The 14098-nt window shown below is 36.6% G+C and overlaps 1 protein-coding gene across 1 annotated transcript; it reads right to left on the reverse strand.

Moving 5' to 3' along the window:
- Positions 1-484: 484 nt before the first annotated feature.
- LOC130612104 (metabotropic glutamate receptor 3-like) lies at positions 485-11390 on the reverse strand. Its single transcript, XM_057433394.1, has 3 exons — positions 11299-11390; positions 4013-4087; positions 485-3251 (listed from the first exon to the last, which is right to left on the reverse strand). Exons 2-3 carry the CDS (start codon positions 4077-4079, stop codon positions 700-702), a joined length of 2619 nt encoding a protein of 872 aa, XP_057289377.1. The 5' UTR covers positions 4080-4087; positions 11299-11390; the 3' UTR covers positions 485-699.
- Positions 11391-14098: the final 2708 nt, after the last annotated feature.

The raw sequence follows: 14098 nt of genomic DNA on the forward strand, positions 1-14098 counted from the left end.
CCTTGTTTAATTTTAGTTAAAACATTAAAATAAATGAAAGGTATAGTCAAGTACTTCGAAAAATAAAATTGAGATAATTTTTTTTATATAATCTAAAATAAGAAATAGCTGGAAGAATATCTTCCTATAAAAACCAAAGATAATATATCGAAGTTATCTTTTAAGGCTAGTTTTCACGGCTGAAGAAGGCGAATAATAGCCAATGTAAGCTAAAGTAGTATTTACACTTAAGTACTTTTTTAAAAGCAAAACGACAATATGTGAGAACCAGCCTTTCTAAAAAACTATATTTACAGTTAAAAGTTTCGAAAAATACAAGAAAAAAATGTCTGTTCACATGAGGCCTAGTGTCAAATCAGCTTGAAGCGAAAAATCTAATTCTTGCTACGTTGTGTCGCATAGGAATTTTGACATACGTATCCATTATTTTAAGCGGTGGGGAGATTGACCTTATTGAAGTTTTAAACTAGTTTGATTTCTTCACTTTGGGTCTCATGTAAATGGGAGACAGGTTCTATCACATAATATATAAAACATAACTGTGAATAGCTAAAAATAGGTACATCAAAAACAGGTGCTTCATTGATGAACCATCTGTACAACAAAAACACATCAATAAAAAAACTCTCCATCGTTTGAACGATCCATTTTGCTGTGGAAGTTTTATGTGCCCAGTTTTAAAAGAACCAACAACAACGCTTAGGTCGGCACTGGTATATCTTTATGTGACGGGGATGAAAACGATCTAGCACGCGATTTTAACGAATCGTGATGGTCTTCAAGCGTTTTTCGTCGAAACAAAATCCACAACTTTTGACCAAATAAACCGAGAAGGGTTATGTAGCCGTTACATAAACAAAAAAGAGACAAACGGTACTCTAGCGAAAACACGTCGTCACCGGACATAATCAGGAGAATGGTGAAAGCCAACCAACAACAACAAGTGACATACAACGTAATACCAATGTACTTTGCTTCGTTATAATTCTTCGGAAAATTTCTTGTTTTGAAAGCCAACACGGTGCAGAAAGCTATAGAAACAACACTTGGTAAAAAATTGATAAAAAACTTTGCAAGGTTATCAGCTCCCTGGCAATGACATGAAACAAAGGTGTCGTCTTTGGATACCACATTTATTGCTGCAGGTACATCATTGATGAACCAGGCTGTTGATGTTGCTAACTGCATGGTAACAAAGATGAGCAAAATTACCAGTTGTGAAGATGTAGTTATAAATCTTGGCCTTTGAATTTGGCTCTTTGCGCTGATAAAAATTCGGTAGATTCTCCCAACCTTCATACTCAATGCAGCATAGCAGAGTAAACAAGACAAACTAGGTAATACATCTCGAGCTCCACAAATGACGGAGTCTGGTTTCGTCAAAATGACAAGCGGACAGCACAGCATTAAAATAATCCCAAACAGAATGGAATAACTTAAATCTCGACCAGAAGCTCTAACAATATGATTCTGGTTGAACTTCATAAACAATGTCACAACGAGAACAACACCAAGAAGTCCAACAATACATAAACAAACGATCACCATCACCATAGGGTATCTGTCCACATCAATTTCAAGGTACCTGATTGGGAGGGCAACGCAAGAAGCTGTTGTATGATTTGAAACCTCACCAAATTTACACTCAACGCACGTGTTGTTTAACACTACGTTGTTCTTCGGGCATTTAACGCAAGCCCAACAACTTTTCAAGTGTATTCTGTAGTGCGTTATGTGGCCTGGTGAACATTCTTCGCTACAGACAGCTCGTGCACTGGTTCGCCATATAATTTCGTTCTTTCGCAAATCATACACTATTTTGTGCGCAAACTGCATAGTTTCATCAGGATGCAGTTCAGAATCTCTATCAGGTAAATGTATAGCCCAATGTCCAACGTTCTTGTTTTCATAAACGTTGTTTTTTGTTCGCTGAAAATTTCTAGCCACAAATTCCAATCGATGTTTGTTGCGTAGATTTGAAAACTTTGCAAAGTACGAATTGATGGTTATTTCACAAAGAGATTCAGATAATAATCTTCTGTAGCGTTTTTTAGTTTCAATTGCTTCAAATGGGCAATGGGTAGCATTTGGTGGATGCAAACAGTCTTTAATACTCTCTGTGTAGTTACACGCAGGATCGCTACTATTACAGGGTACACATTTATGACAAACTTTCATTACGGTAAGCGCCCCTGCTAACCCACCCGCCACCACGCCATGGATAATTGTTTGTGCAGGAGAATTGGGAAAATACCCTTTACCAGGAGAAAGCTTCATATGCGGGTTACACGACTGGTTGTACTTTTTTCTATAAGGAGCTGTAACATTTTCCAGGATGGTACTATTTAGCTTGCAGTGAAACAACTGTTCCCAAAACAAATGGAACTCTTTCACAGGTACCCAACTGGTGTTCATTAGTAACATTATACTTTCAAATTCAGGGTAAATAGTTGGTTCGTAATTCAATGAAATCGAACCAACAGCGACATCTTCTAATCCCTTTATCACTTCAACGTAATTGAGATTTCCATTAACAAACACTAAAGTGAACTTCTTCTCCATCTTTAAATTTCGTAAAGCAACCAACACTTTCCTTGAATCCTCGTCATTTGTAAATAAAAGTATCAGATTTAGGTTGTATATTGTCGATAATTTTATTAACTTTTCCTCAACCTCCGTTTGGTCTGCTTGCATCTTCAATTCTACGAAAGAAGTCAGAAAAATGTGATTTTTTTTCAACTGGCGAGAGAAACTATAGGCATCGAAATTTCCATCATAACCATCAGAACTAATCATGCTCGCGTAAGTCCAGTCCAAGTCCTTCATTAACTCGAGCAGAAACGCCGTACGGTATTTGTAGGAAGGCGTCATTGTTCGAAGCATTTTTGAACAACCAGTTGATGCCGAGTCAAACATATAGCTGGATACATCGTGCGTCAAAATAGGCAAATCTACCAAGCTGGCAAATGCGGAAACTGCAACAGCTGTGTTTGGTGTCAACACCGCCACGACAAAGGCTGCTTCAAAACGGGAATCCTTTAAATCTTCTATTAACTGCTGTTTATCTGCCGTAACAGTGAAGATTTTTCGTAAGGCTACCCTGTATCCGTTCATATAACGTTCATAACGTTTGTTTACTACAAATATGCCAAATCTCACGGCAGCCAGTGACATAATACCTTTTGAATAATTTATGTCATAATTTTCGTCGAACATCGGTAGGAAAACATCAATGTAAAACGTTCCATTACCTATAAAAATATAACAAAAATTAGTGATGTTTGACCCAAATATTAATTCAATTTTAAACAATTTTCTCGGAAACTAATCCAGTTATACATGCCTTTTTTACGTACATTTTCAAACAAAAAAACAGCCCCAGGCTTGAATCATATTTTTAATAAACGAGCAATCCGAGTCTGAATTTTCACATAAAATAAGGACACTTTTAGGATGCAATTTCTCTTGAAATTTCCTCTCAAGATACTAAAATGTTTTACTTGTAATCTTTTCTTTCCTTGAAAGGTGATTGGTAGGTTATTAAAAGACAAAAAATAGGAAAAAGTATGGTTAATGTTTGTAATTTGTCTTTTTTAGCATCATTTAAGTTTGAAAATCATTATGCGGCACTCTGAAGTACCAAGGAAATTGATTTTCCCAATTTTTGATTCCACGAAAATTAGTTCCCAAGAAAATTATTAGGAAACTCACTCGCAAATTGGCGTAAGTTAATTCTCGGGTGCTTTGGAATTTTTTCCCCGTTTTAAAAACTTATTCACACCATTTCATTTTTGGTTAACGTAGAACTATATAATTTACGTGTGAACCTCCCAAGCCCTTCATAAATGGCATAAATTGAGAAACAAAGTGTCATCAAATTCTTTTTTCGCAAAAATTTAATTTTCCTACTAGGACTTTTAAAATTAGTTCTCGAAAAATTTCTAGCGAAAATAAATTCCCTGAAGGTGCACAATAAATCAATTTCAGTCACGTTACCTTAACCGTCACATACCTTGAAGATACTGTGGCTTGCAATAAGCCGATGAAAACGTCGCTACTAACAACCACACAACAAGCATTCCAAGATCTAAACGAAAAGAAAAATCAGTACGTAGAAGCCGCGTTCGCAATTGTCAACTTTGTATCATTATAATAAAATTACCGTTGGATTAAAAAACAGTTACCGCAAATTGCGCGAAATTGAAAATTAGTCATTTGCGAAAGTAAATTACCGCTAGCATTTTGAGTAATTTCTTAGCGCATTACAATAGCCACAGATTTGAAACAGGGATACTTAGGGTTAAATGAAGACATCGGGTACCCCAATCGGGATAGCATTTGGGGTAGTGATTGGGGGTAGTAATTTTAATATTCTAAGCGTATATTTTGTAAATACGCAATATATATGCAACTTTACCTTAACACGACGGCTCTTAGCTTTCTTAACATATCGAATTTAGTGCCAATTTGCTAAAAAGAAGCTTTACTTTCAACTTCGCCATGTCTAACTTTACATAATAATTTGCAGACCAGATGCCTTTCGCAAAACTGAGCCACTGTTTAAAATTGATCACTTTTATGAAAAGATGGACTTGCACCGTGAGGTTCCTAAAGGATGTTTGCCACATGACTGTACATTGTATGTGGCGTAGTGAAACTCTTACACAGCTATAGCCTCGTTTCCATGTTATTTATTTCATGTTACAGAACTAACAGCGTGGTCATTGAGGAAGACCTTGATTAGCTACATTCTTTACTTGGTACGTAGTATTCCGAAAGTGACGTTTCTGTAAATCAATGCTGACGCAAATGGGATATTGGAATGTGTTACCTAAAGATTTGGCATTGACATCTAAACATATCCTTGGTCTGAACGTGGATTGAGCCGTACTTAACACCGTCATACGTGGTGGATTTGGAAGACTGAAGAAGGAAAAATTGACATGGCTTCAAATAATGTATTGCTTTAATCACCGCATTGAGCTTGCGATTAATATCTATATTATAATACCTGTATACGTCTGTCTGTCACGCAAAATGGTAGCTTAGCTGCGCAATAGCGAGAAGCACGCAATGCGGTATAAAAAGGACGGGCGAACCGGTGGATTTTCCACGGGCTAACGACTAGTTTCTTTAAAACACTGCGTGCACAAGGATCGATGAAATGAATTGTAGAAACTATCATTATTTTCTAATTCACATATTCAAACAAAAATAACTTCATTTATTTATTTGCTTTTATTTTAAGTAATAGTAAGTATAAATATAAAAGGTGTAGTCAGAAAGTCTTGTGACAAGGTTGTACAAGTAACGCGATGACAATGATAATATACTATCAAATTACGTTTACATAATTATAGTGGGTGGGTGGGTGGGTGGGTGGGAGGTTCACAAGATTTCTATCGACGTGTGACTTGAAAACTTGATTGAACGCAAGGGCATAATTTACATAATCGTAAATAAATTCATGTATTCGTAAAAACGGCTCCAAAAACTAAAAAATGCTGAAAAGCGAAAAATCGCAAAAAAAGTTTTATCTCTTACAAAAATACGGAGAATGTGGCTGTCTATGACAGGCAAAGTGGATGTGTATATTTTCCTTTGACGCAGCCAAAAATGATATGTACGGCGCGACATCAATAACACTACTTTAAGGTCAAAATCGTACTTTAAAATTACTGAAGCCATTAGTGCATTTAAAACTTTGAGGCTAAATAACTTGAAAACGAGGTGTTGACGTCAATTATTTTTCACTACGTGGGTTACTAGGGACCATCCGGGGCCAATTTGGGTAAGTTTCCCAAACCTGGGTCCCCGAATCCGCTTCGGAATGAACGGGTTGATGACGTCATCAAAAATCCTTCAAACCCCAATATGAGAGTGTCAAGATCTATACAATGAATACAACAGATACACAAATTTCTATAAAAATTTTTGACCACATAATAGAATTAAACGTGTACCGAAAAATTTTTTGGAGCAACGGGAAAATTTTAAACGTATATACTGCTATTAGAGGTTCCACTGTACAATTAAATCACACATACGTAGTAGTGTGATATGTTGGTTTACCCTTTCGTCGCGGCGGCGGCGTTCTTTAGAAACGTTTTATCACACTGGATTCGAGTCATTGTTATTGCTCATTTCACTGGATAAAAAGCGATATTTGAGCGATTTGAGCGATAGCCAATCAGATCACTTGAAAATAAAGTAATTGCACCACCCTTCAGCTTCCGGCATTTAACAACAAATTGACATTATAAATTATGAATCTCTTTAATAATAGCCGTATTTTGTCTGTGTGTCCGCGAAAGCCGCGTCCCTTAACGGAAACACGAAATTTTTTAAATGCGCACAAATATCAAATGCAATATATTTTTATCCACTTTGTTGTGACGGGTAAATATAAAGGACGGGCGAACCCGTGGATTTTTCCACGGGCAACGACTAGTCTCTTTAATAATAGCCGTATTTTGTCTGTCTGTCCGCGAAAACTGCGTCCTGTTACAAAAACACGAAATGCGATATATAAAGGACGGGCGACCCCGTGGATTTTTCCACGGGTTAACGGCTAGTCTTTATAATAATAGCCGTCGTCTGTCTGTCTCTGCGCAAGATGGCGCCTTAAGTAACGAGACATACGAAATGCAGTATAAAAAGGACGGGCGACCCCGTGAATTTGTTCACGGGTTAACGACTAGTCTATATTATAATACCCGTATACGTCTGTCTGTCTGTTACGCACAATGGTAGCTTAGCTGCGCGAGTAGAGACACGCACGCAATGCGGTATAAAAAGGACGGGCGAACCCGTGGATTATTCCACGGACTAACGACTAGTTTAATGGAAATCGCACAAGCTATAAATTCGCTGTCACAAAAATCTCCGTCACATTTTGAGCTCAGGGGTAAAATCTGCTCTATGGAAATCCACCTTAAGTGTGTTTTTAAATGCCACAAGAGAAAAGCTCCCTCACAAAGTTGAATTCATTCAACTTTGCGAGGGAATTTTATTTTATCGCCGGATCACGAAAATCTCTGAACCAGCGGCGTTTTTTGACTATTGCGCATGCACATGCAAATCGCCCGGGCGATTTAATCGCAAATACGAACCGGTTAAAATGCTCACATTTCGTATATACTGCACACTTTTTGCGCAATGAACAGACCAGCGCACTTGTTCGCTGGTTCAAAATTTTTTTTCGAAAAATATATTACAAAGAAATATTTCAGCGAGACTCATTCTGGAAGAAAATATGACCCAGGCTGGAGAAGAAAAAAATTTCAAATATATCTATATGTTTAAGTCTGTAAATTACACACATGCCGGAAAATATCCAGTTTTGTTTTTCGCCGCCATCAGCTCGACTTTCGTGAAGTTACTGAAGTCCAAAACCAACAGCTGTTCCCTAGCCCCTTAAAGTTCAGCTAGGAGATCTAGAAAACAATAATTTGGGAATGCCGACATTTTACAGCTATTGTGTTGAAACCTGGCCACTGACGATAAAGCTTTTTTAAAAAAAATATAGTAGCGATCTAAAAGGCTTTTTTCCACTAAAAGAAAATTCTCCGCAGAACGGAACAGACATGGACAGAGAAGCTTCCGAGCATGCGTACTTATGTACCACGTGAGCAAAAAAAAATTGTTTTAGTTTTGATACGCACCATGTAGGCGTGATGTTCTGCATAGTTTCATAGCTGCCCCACTTTTAGGTCTTAGAAATTATTGAATAGTCCTGGTCCTTTTAATCCACGAGCAAGTCTATTCATAGCCAACCTGACCATCCTAGCTAATTCACCGACTCCCGACTTAGTTAAAAGACATACGTAGGCATAAATCTCTTTTCTCTGGTCCCTTCGTCGTTGGTAACCAGATCTTACTAAGAAATCTAGCCATGCGGTTCTTAAATAATGCGGAGGTGAACGCCGACGGAGTACGGATGGAGCAAGTCTGCAAAACTGCACTTACAGGTGGAATAGACATTTTATCATGGACTTAATTGTAGATAATTCTTTATTTGACAAAACAATTGAAAACCATAGCACGTCCGAATTTATTGGATTTTTCCTTTATGCCTGTAAAAACGAAACCCACGTGCGGTATAATTTTTTTCTGTAAAAATTTTGGTAAGTGTTCTGAATTTTCTGACTGAATTTTGAATTTTTATTTAAGCCACGTGGATAAAGATTATTTGAATTTCCGCGCCCGAAGGCGTAGGAAATTCTTTAAAACCGTCGTTTTTTTCTTTTGGAGCATTTTTTGAGAAAAAATCGACCCTGGGATTACACGTTCCTCCGTCACAGATGTAAACTTCGTACCCAAGCTCCCTAACTACTGGGAACTCATCTAAATGACGTTTCAGGACAAAATTAGTATTTGTTTTCGACAAAATTTGGCACAGTTAACAAAAAAGTATGCTGAACATAATGGTGACATAATAATTTTGATTTTTTGCCACCTTAAATGTCATTTTAAGACAAAATTGGTCCAAAAATTAAAACTACTTCATTTTTAACAAAAATTGGCAAAGTCAACAAAAAAAGTATGCCGAACATAATGGTGACATCGAAATTTTGATTTTTGTCACCTAAATGTCATTTTAGGCCAAAATTGATCCAAAAATTAAAACCACTTCATTTTCGGCTAAATCTGGCACAGTTAACAAATAAAGTATGCTGAAAATGATGATGGTACAAAAGTTTGAATTTTTGTCACCTAAATGTCATTTTAGGCCAAAATTTAACCAAAAATTAAAACTGCTTTATTTTCGACAAAAATTGGCACAGTTAATAAAAAAAGTATGCTGAAAATGATGGTCACAGCAAAATTTTGATTTTTTGTCAACTAAATGCCGTTTAAGACCATAAACGTTTCAATCGGAAGACTTTCAACCATGAATGATAGGCTGTATTTTTTGTTAGCAATTTCTTTTAAAATGTGAGTTTATTATGACACGTTTCGTTTTGTTTGCATTTGTTGTAAGATATAATGTCACTTGTGTGCTTTATCTTCAGAGCTTCATGCACCAAACCTCCTCGAATGTTTAGCACAATAACACAACGAATTAGCAGGTTTTCATCAAATATTTTGGGACCGAGCGAAAATTCTTAGAGCCCCCAGGGCTTCTTGTTTTAATTTGAAACAAAGCATATTTTCAAAATATAAAAATGCCAGTGTAGTCATGCATATTATTTCGGACATATAGAAAAGAAAGTTAAGATTGAGAGAGTCGCTATACCAGTAGACGCTCGATTATCGTGTTTGGGTTTTAAAACGTTTCCCACTTTTCTACCGCAAAATAAATGCGCAACAAAAATAACCTCGGAGCCCGTATTGCATGCGTAACATTCTTTGCACGGGTTACTTGATTTACCCGGGCGAATCATCGCACACCTACTCAGAAATTCCTGAAAAAGACTGCACTCACACGCAACATGTTGCATGATGTTGGACGATCAGGCCCGGACCGAAATTGAAAGTTGGGGGTGGGTGGGGGGGGGGGGGATATATGTAATATGTAAAAAGTCCCACAATGGTTTTTTTTATCGGAAACTAATAAAAAAAAAACCCTTAATTCATGCAGATTTTATAGTTAATCAAAAATTTTTGATAACAGCACTAAGATTCTAGTACTCGTTTCATTGTTTTCTTCTGAGATCAAAGGTGCCGACATTCGTGCAGAACATGATTTCCAAATGATGAAATACAGTGTGAATTGTGAATACTAGTCGTTAGCCCGTGGAAAATCCACGGGTTCGCCCGTCATTTTTATACTACATTGCGTGCTTCTCGCTATTGCGCAGCTATGCTACCATTTTGCGTGACAGACAGATAGACAGACAGACAGACAGACGTATACGGGTATTATAACATAGAATAGTCGTTATACCGTCCTTTAAATTAACCCGTTGCAACAAAGTGGAAAGAAATATATCACATTTGGTATTGATGCGCATTTTAAAAATTTCATGTTTCCGTTACGGGACACGGCTTTCGCGGACACACAGACACACAGACGACGGCTATTATTAAAGAGATATTTTGTGTGTGTTTTGTGTTTCAAGGCAGAGGAAAATGTCGTTGGAGAAATCGAGACGTAACCAATCTTCATGCGTAGCAGAGGATGAACGGCTAGCAGAATGTGTTAGGAACTTTCTTGTGCCTTATTCCCCTTTTTCACTTCGTAGCTTGAATATTGGACGTATCCAAAATATTTTTTCTTTAAATTATGTTTCAATTTTTGTAAACGTAGCAAAAGCAGCAGTAAAAGCAACCTTCTTCTTCTACGTTTCATGCTGAAAAGAGTTTTTACATTAAAATTTTCCTCTTATAGTGTGAATCACTTTAAAACAGACGCTCATTTTCCAGTGCTCCTTAGTGCTCAATTTCTATCGCTCTTTAGTGCTCCTTAGTGCCAGGTGAGAACCAAGCCTTACAGCATTTGTAGCATGCATAACTAACATCAGTCTTCCCACTTTTATAACTTCAAACAAAAGTATTTTACTTGGGTTTATCTAAGAAGATAACCCAGTAGTACCATAGTACGAAAATTATTGGGGGGTACGGGCTGTGCCCCCTGGCGATGTTGGGTTATGTTGCCAGCTCGCCCAATATTTTTGAACTCAATCAAAAATGTTACGCTACTTCATTCAACATTTTCTTTGTTTAAATTAATCCTGCTATTGTCTAAATTCTTCGCACCACTTGTTTTTAAAAATTTTTGAGAAATCATACATCAAGAACATGAGAGCGCTTTTTGTCTTTTTTTAAAAAGACATGCCAGCAGAAACGCCGGATTTTAAAAAAAGTAAAAAAGAGAATAATAAAGTTTGGACAGATGAAGAGATAGGGATATTGATCGAATTATACGAAAAAAGACCGTGTTTATGGAATGTGTTTTTTAAAAATTATAAAAATCGAGACAAGAGAGATGTTGCTATAAAAGAAATAGCCAGCTAGCATCAGAGCCGCGACACAACGTCTGCGCTGACTATACATATTGACAACTATTTGTTTTGATTTCTCATTTTAATAAAAATGTTGCATGTTTTTTTCTGTTGTGGGCAAACGATATGCAACATTTGATCGCAACATCGTGCAACATTTGTTGGGTGATGTTGCATCAAATGTTGCGATCGTTTGCCCCGCGCTTTCGACCCCTCTGCCAAGGGTGGGTATCTATCATAAATATAAATATAAATATTGTTATTAAATTTTAACAAAATATATAGGTAGCTAATATGTCTTAATATAGCAATGAACCCATAAATAAAAAAAAGAAAGAAAAAAAAGTCGTACCTTGCTCCGAACGTAGTAAAAGTTGAATTTAAAATAAAAAGTTGTTGTCTTTTGCTGAATTATGGAAAATAACAAATGTTTCTTTTTAAAATCGATTATAAGTCATTGAATGGTGGGTATAGAAAGAACAGGTGTGCAGACAATGTGCTCCGTGTGCTTCCGGAGATGTCATATGGTCAGCGGTATATAAGTTATTTCCAGGCCCCAGCTTTGTTTTAAAGTGGGATTTTCATAAAGCGAATTAGACGGCAAATTTCCTGGCGAATTGTATTTCTGAGCATGCGCAGTTTCGATTTTGTTTTAAAAAATTCGGTTAACGCACTCTTCACTGAAAAGAATTCAAAAAAATTGTTTTCAAGCATGGTTTCCACACAGTCATCTGGCGTTATATTGTGGTTATTTTTCCGCTAATTTCTAATCTCAGGGTTATTCATATTGAGCATTTGGCGGGGTTAACGGTGGTTAAAATTAACGGTGGTTTAAATCTCTTCGTTGACAAAATATGTCTAATAACATTGCGGACATTTTATTATGGATTTTCACGAGGTGTTCAGGTGCGGATCCAGGGTTAGTCAGATAAGTCGCGTGACTAAGTGTAAATTTGACGAAAAATGTTAGCCAAGCGAAGATGTCGACGATCCAGGCGTTGCAAACGGAGGGCGTTAAAAATTGTAATTTTTTTACGGCGAAAAGCCATGGTTCACAGCCCTCTCCAATTCGCCTATAGCGATGTTGACGTCAAAGTTGTGACGTCGCTACCATATAGACTGAGAGGGTTGCAAATTATAGCTTACAGATTTTGACTGATTCATTTTGACTAATCAGTCACTCAGTCAGTCAAAAATCAAATAGCTATGGCCCGCAACCCTCCCCATCTCACCTAAGGGGCCTGTGACGTCAAAATCGTGACGTAATTTTCACACTCTATGCGTAGTCCAACAATATGTGGCCCGCAGCCGGCGAAGGAAATTTAGTTTCCGTACTGCGTGGTTACTGATAACCTGTTAGGCTATAGTTTTAACTCCCATCCGTCAGGATTAGTCAAAGACTCACGCCTTTTGGCTTGGATTCTTTCCGTATTATTATTGATTATGGCTGCAGCAGATATGTTGGCGCGGGTGCTTACTGATTTAAAGTGTGATAATTTTGAATCTGTTCGTAAAATGCAAAAAGAACTTTTAGAAAGTGTTTATTCTCGAGCATTTTTGTTGTCTGGGGATATTTATCCCTTGGTTGGTAAAAGTCTTCATCGGAATTCAGGTCCAGATATATACCTTCCATCTGAGGCGAGGTGTGAGGATAAAGGAATTATTGTTTTAAGGTGAGAAGTATGTTTTTTACTCTCCAACACACCTTGCATTTATCTAAAGGTTTTCAGTATATTTGCTACGAAAAGCTAGTTGGGGAGAGCTTTATACAACAGACTATTAAAACCAAATACAAAAAGATTTAATTAGCTAATAGCTAGGGCTAATACACCTTTACGATAATTCGGAAAAAATAACACTCCATCGCAGCTTATTTTGCAATCAGAGGAGGTAAACATTACACTTTTATAAGAGTTTATTAAGGAGAAAACACTATTTTTCGTGATAACTTTTCTTGCCACGTTTTGTTTTTAATGAAAAGTACACATAAGTTGTATCTTATTATTATTAACGTTTCCTAAAAATTTGAAAGAAATTGATACGACGGAAGTTAAAAAACTGGAGAAAACACGCTTTCGTCTCTAACAAACTCTCATAAAAACACGAGTTTTACCTCCTTTTTTCCGATATTGTAAAACGATGGAGAGCCGTAGGAACGCATGTACAATTGAATTGTCATAAAGGTGTATTGTTTTTGTAATATGAGCTTTGAACAGAATTTTCAGCATTGCGGAGGAATTCTTTCTCAATTAATATTTGTGTTGTTATTAGAAGCAAGAACTTGACATCTGGATAAGTAAGGTTGGTGATGAAAATAAACAACTCTTCGAATGACTATTAAGAAACAAGTTTGTTGAGTAAAAGGTCATGGTAAAATATATTATTTTTAGATCCAATCCATCAGGAGACTGTCTATACAGCTCAGCATCGTTGGTATAGGCATAGGTGATAATTCTATTGTTGATGTTTTGAGAATCTTGACATCCATAGAACTTTTCTTGCATCCTTCCTTTTATTCCAATCATCCTTGTTTTCAATTTGCTTTTAAAAACCAAAAGGCAAATATTTTTATATCTGAGAAAAGTTTATTCAGATTTTCCCTTTCCCATATTGTTTGTGATATGACTCTTTCTCCTGAGGAGGCAGTTAAAGCAGAAGCAATCAACAACTGTACCCCCAAGACATGGTTTCCTTTTCTATCAATACTTGCCTTGTCAACAGTAATAAAGAGAAAAATTAACACATTTTACCCACAATTCGGTTTGTTACAGTTTGTTACAACTTTCTTTACACAGTGTATATTGCCACACCCATCTATTTTACCTGATGAAGATCAGTTAAAAAATTTATTTTGTTATGAAGATATTGTTAAGTCTGGTGTAGACTTCAAGCCAAATCATTACGTTCCCCTTTTTCCAGGTTGCAACTTTCTTAACTGAAAGTTGCATTTTCCTATTTCAGCATGCAAAAAGCAGTAAAAAGCCCTTCTTAATTCTTCTTTCAAAGTTCAAACGAAACTTGAGTTTAGCCCTATGAATAAACAAATATATCTGAACAAATACATGGGTTGAGGTGTGTTTGTATCATATCACATGTATGTATATTTCATCTTCATTATCCTGATCTTTCCATATTCTTATTTTTTTTGTTAT

This window comes from Hydractinia symbiolongicarpus, chromosome 10 (assembly GCF_029227915.1).
Source record: "Hydractinia symbiolongicarpus strain clone_291-10 chromosome 10, HSymV2.1, whole genome shotgun sequence".
Lineage (NCBI taxonomy): Eukaryota > Metazoa > Cnidaria > Hydrozoa > Anthoathecata > Hydractiniidae > Hydractinia > Hydractinia symbiolongicarpus.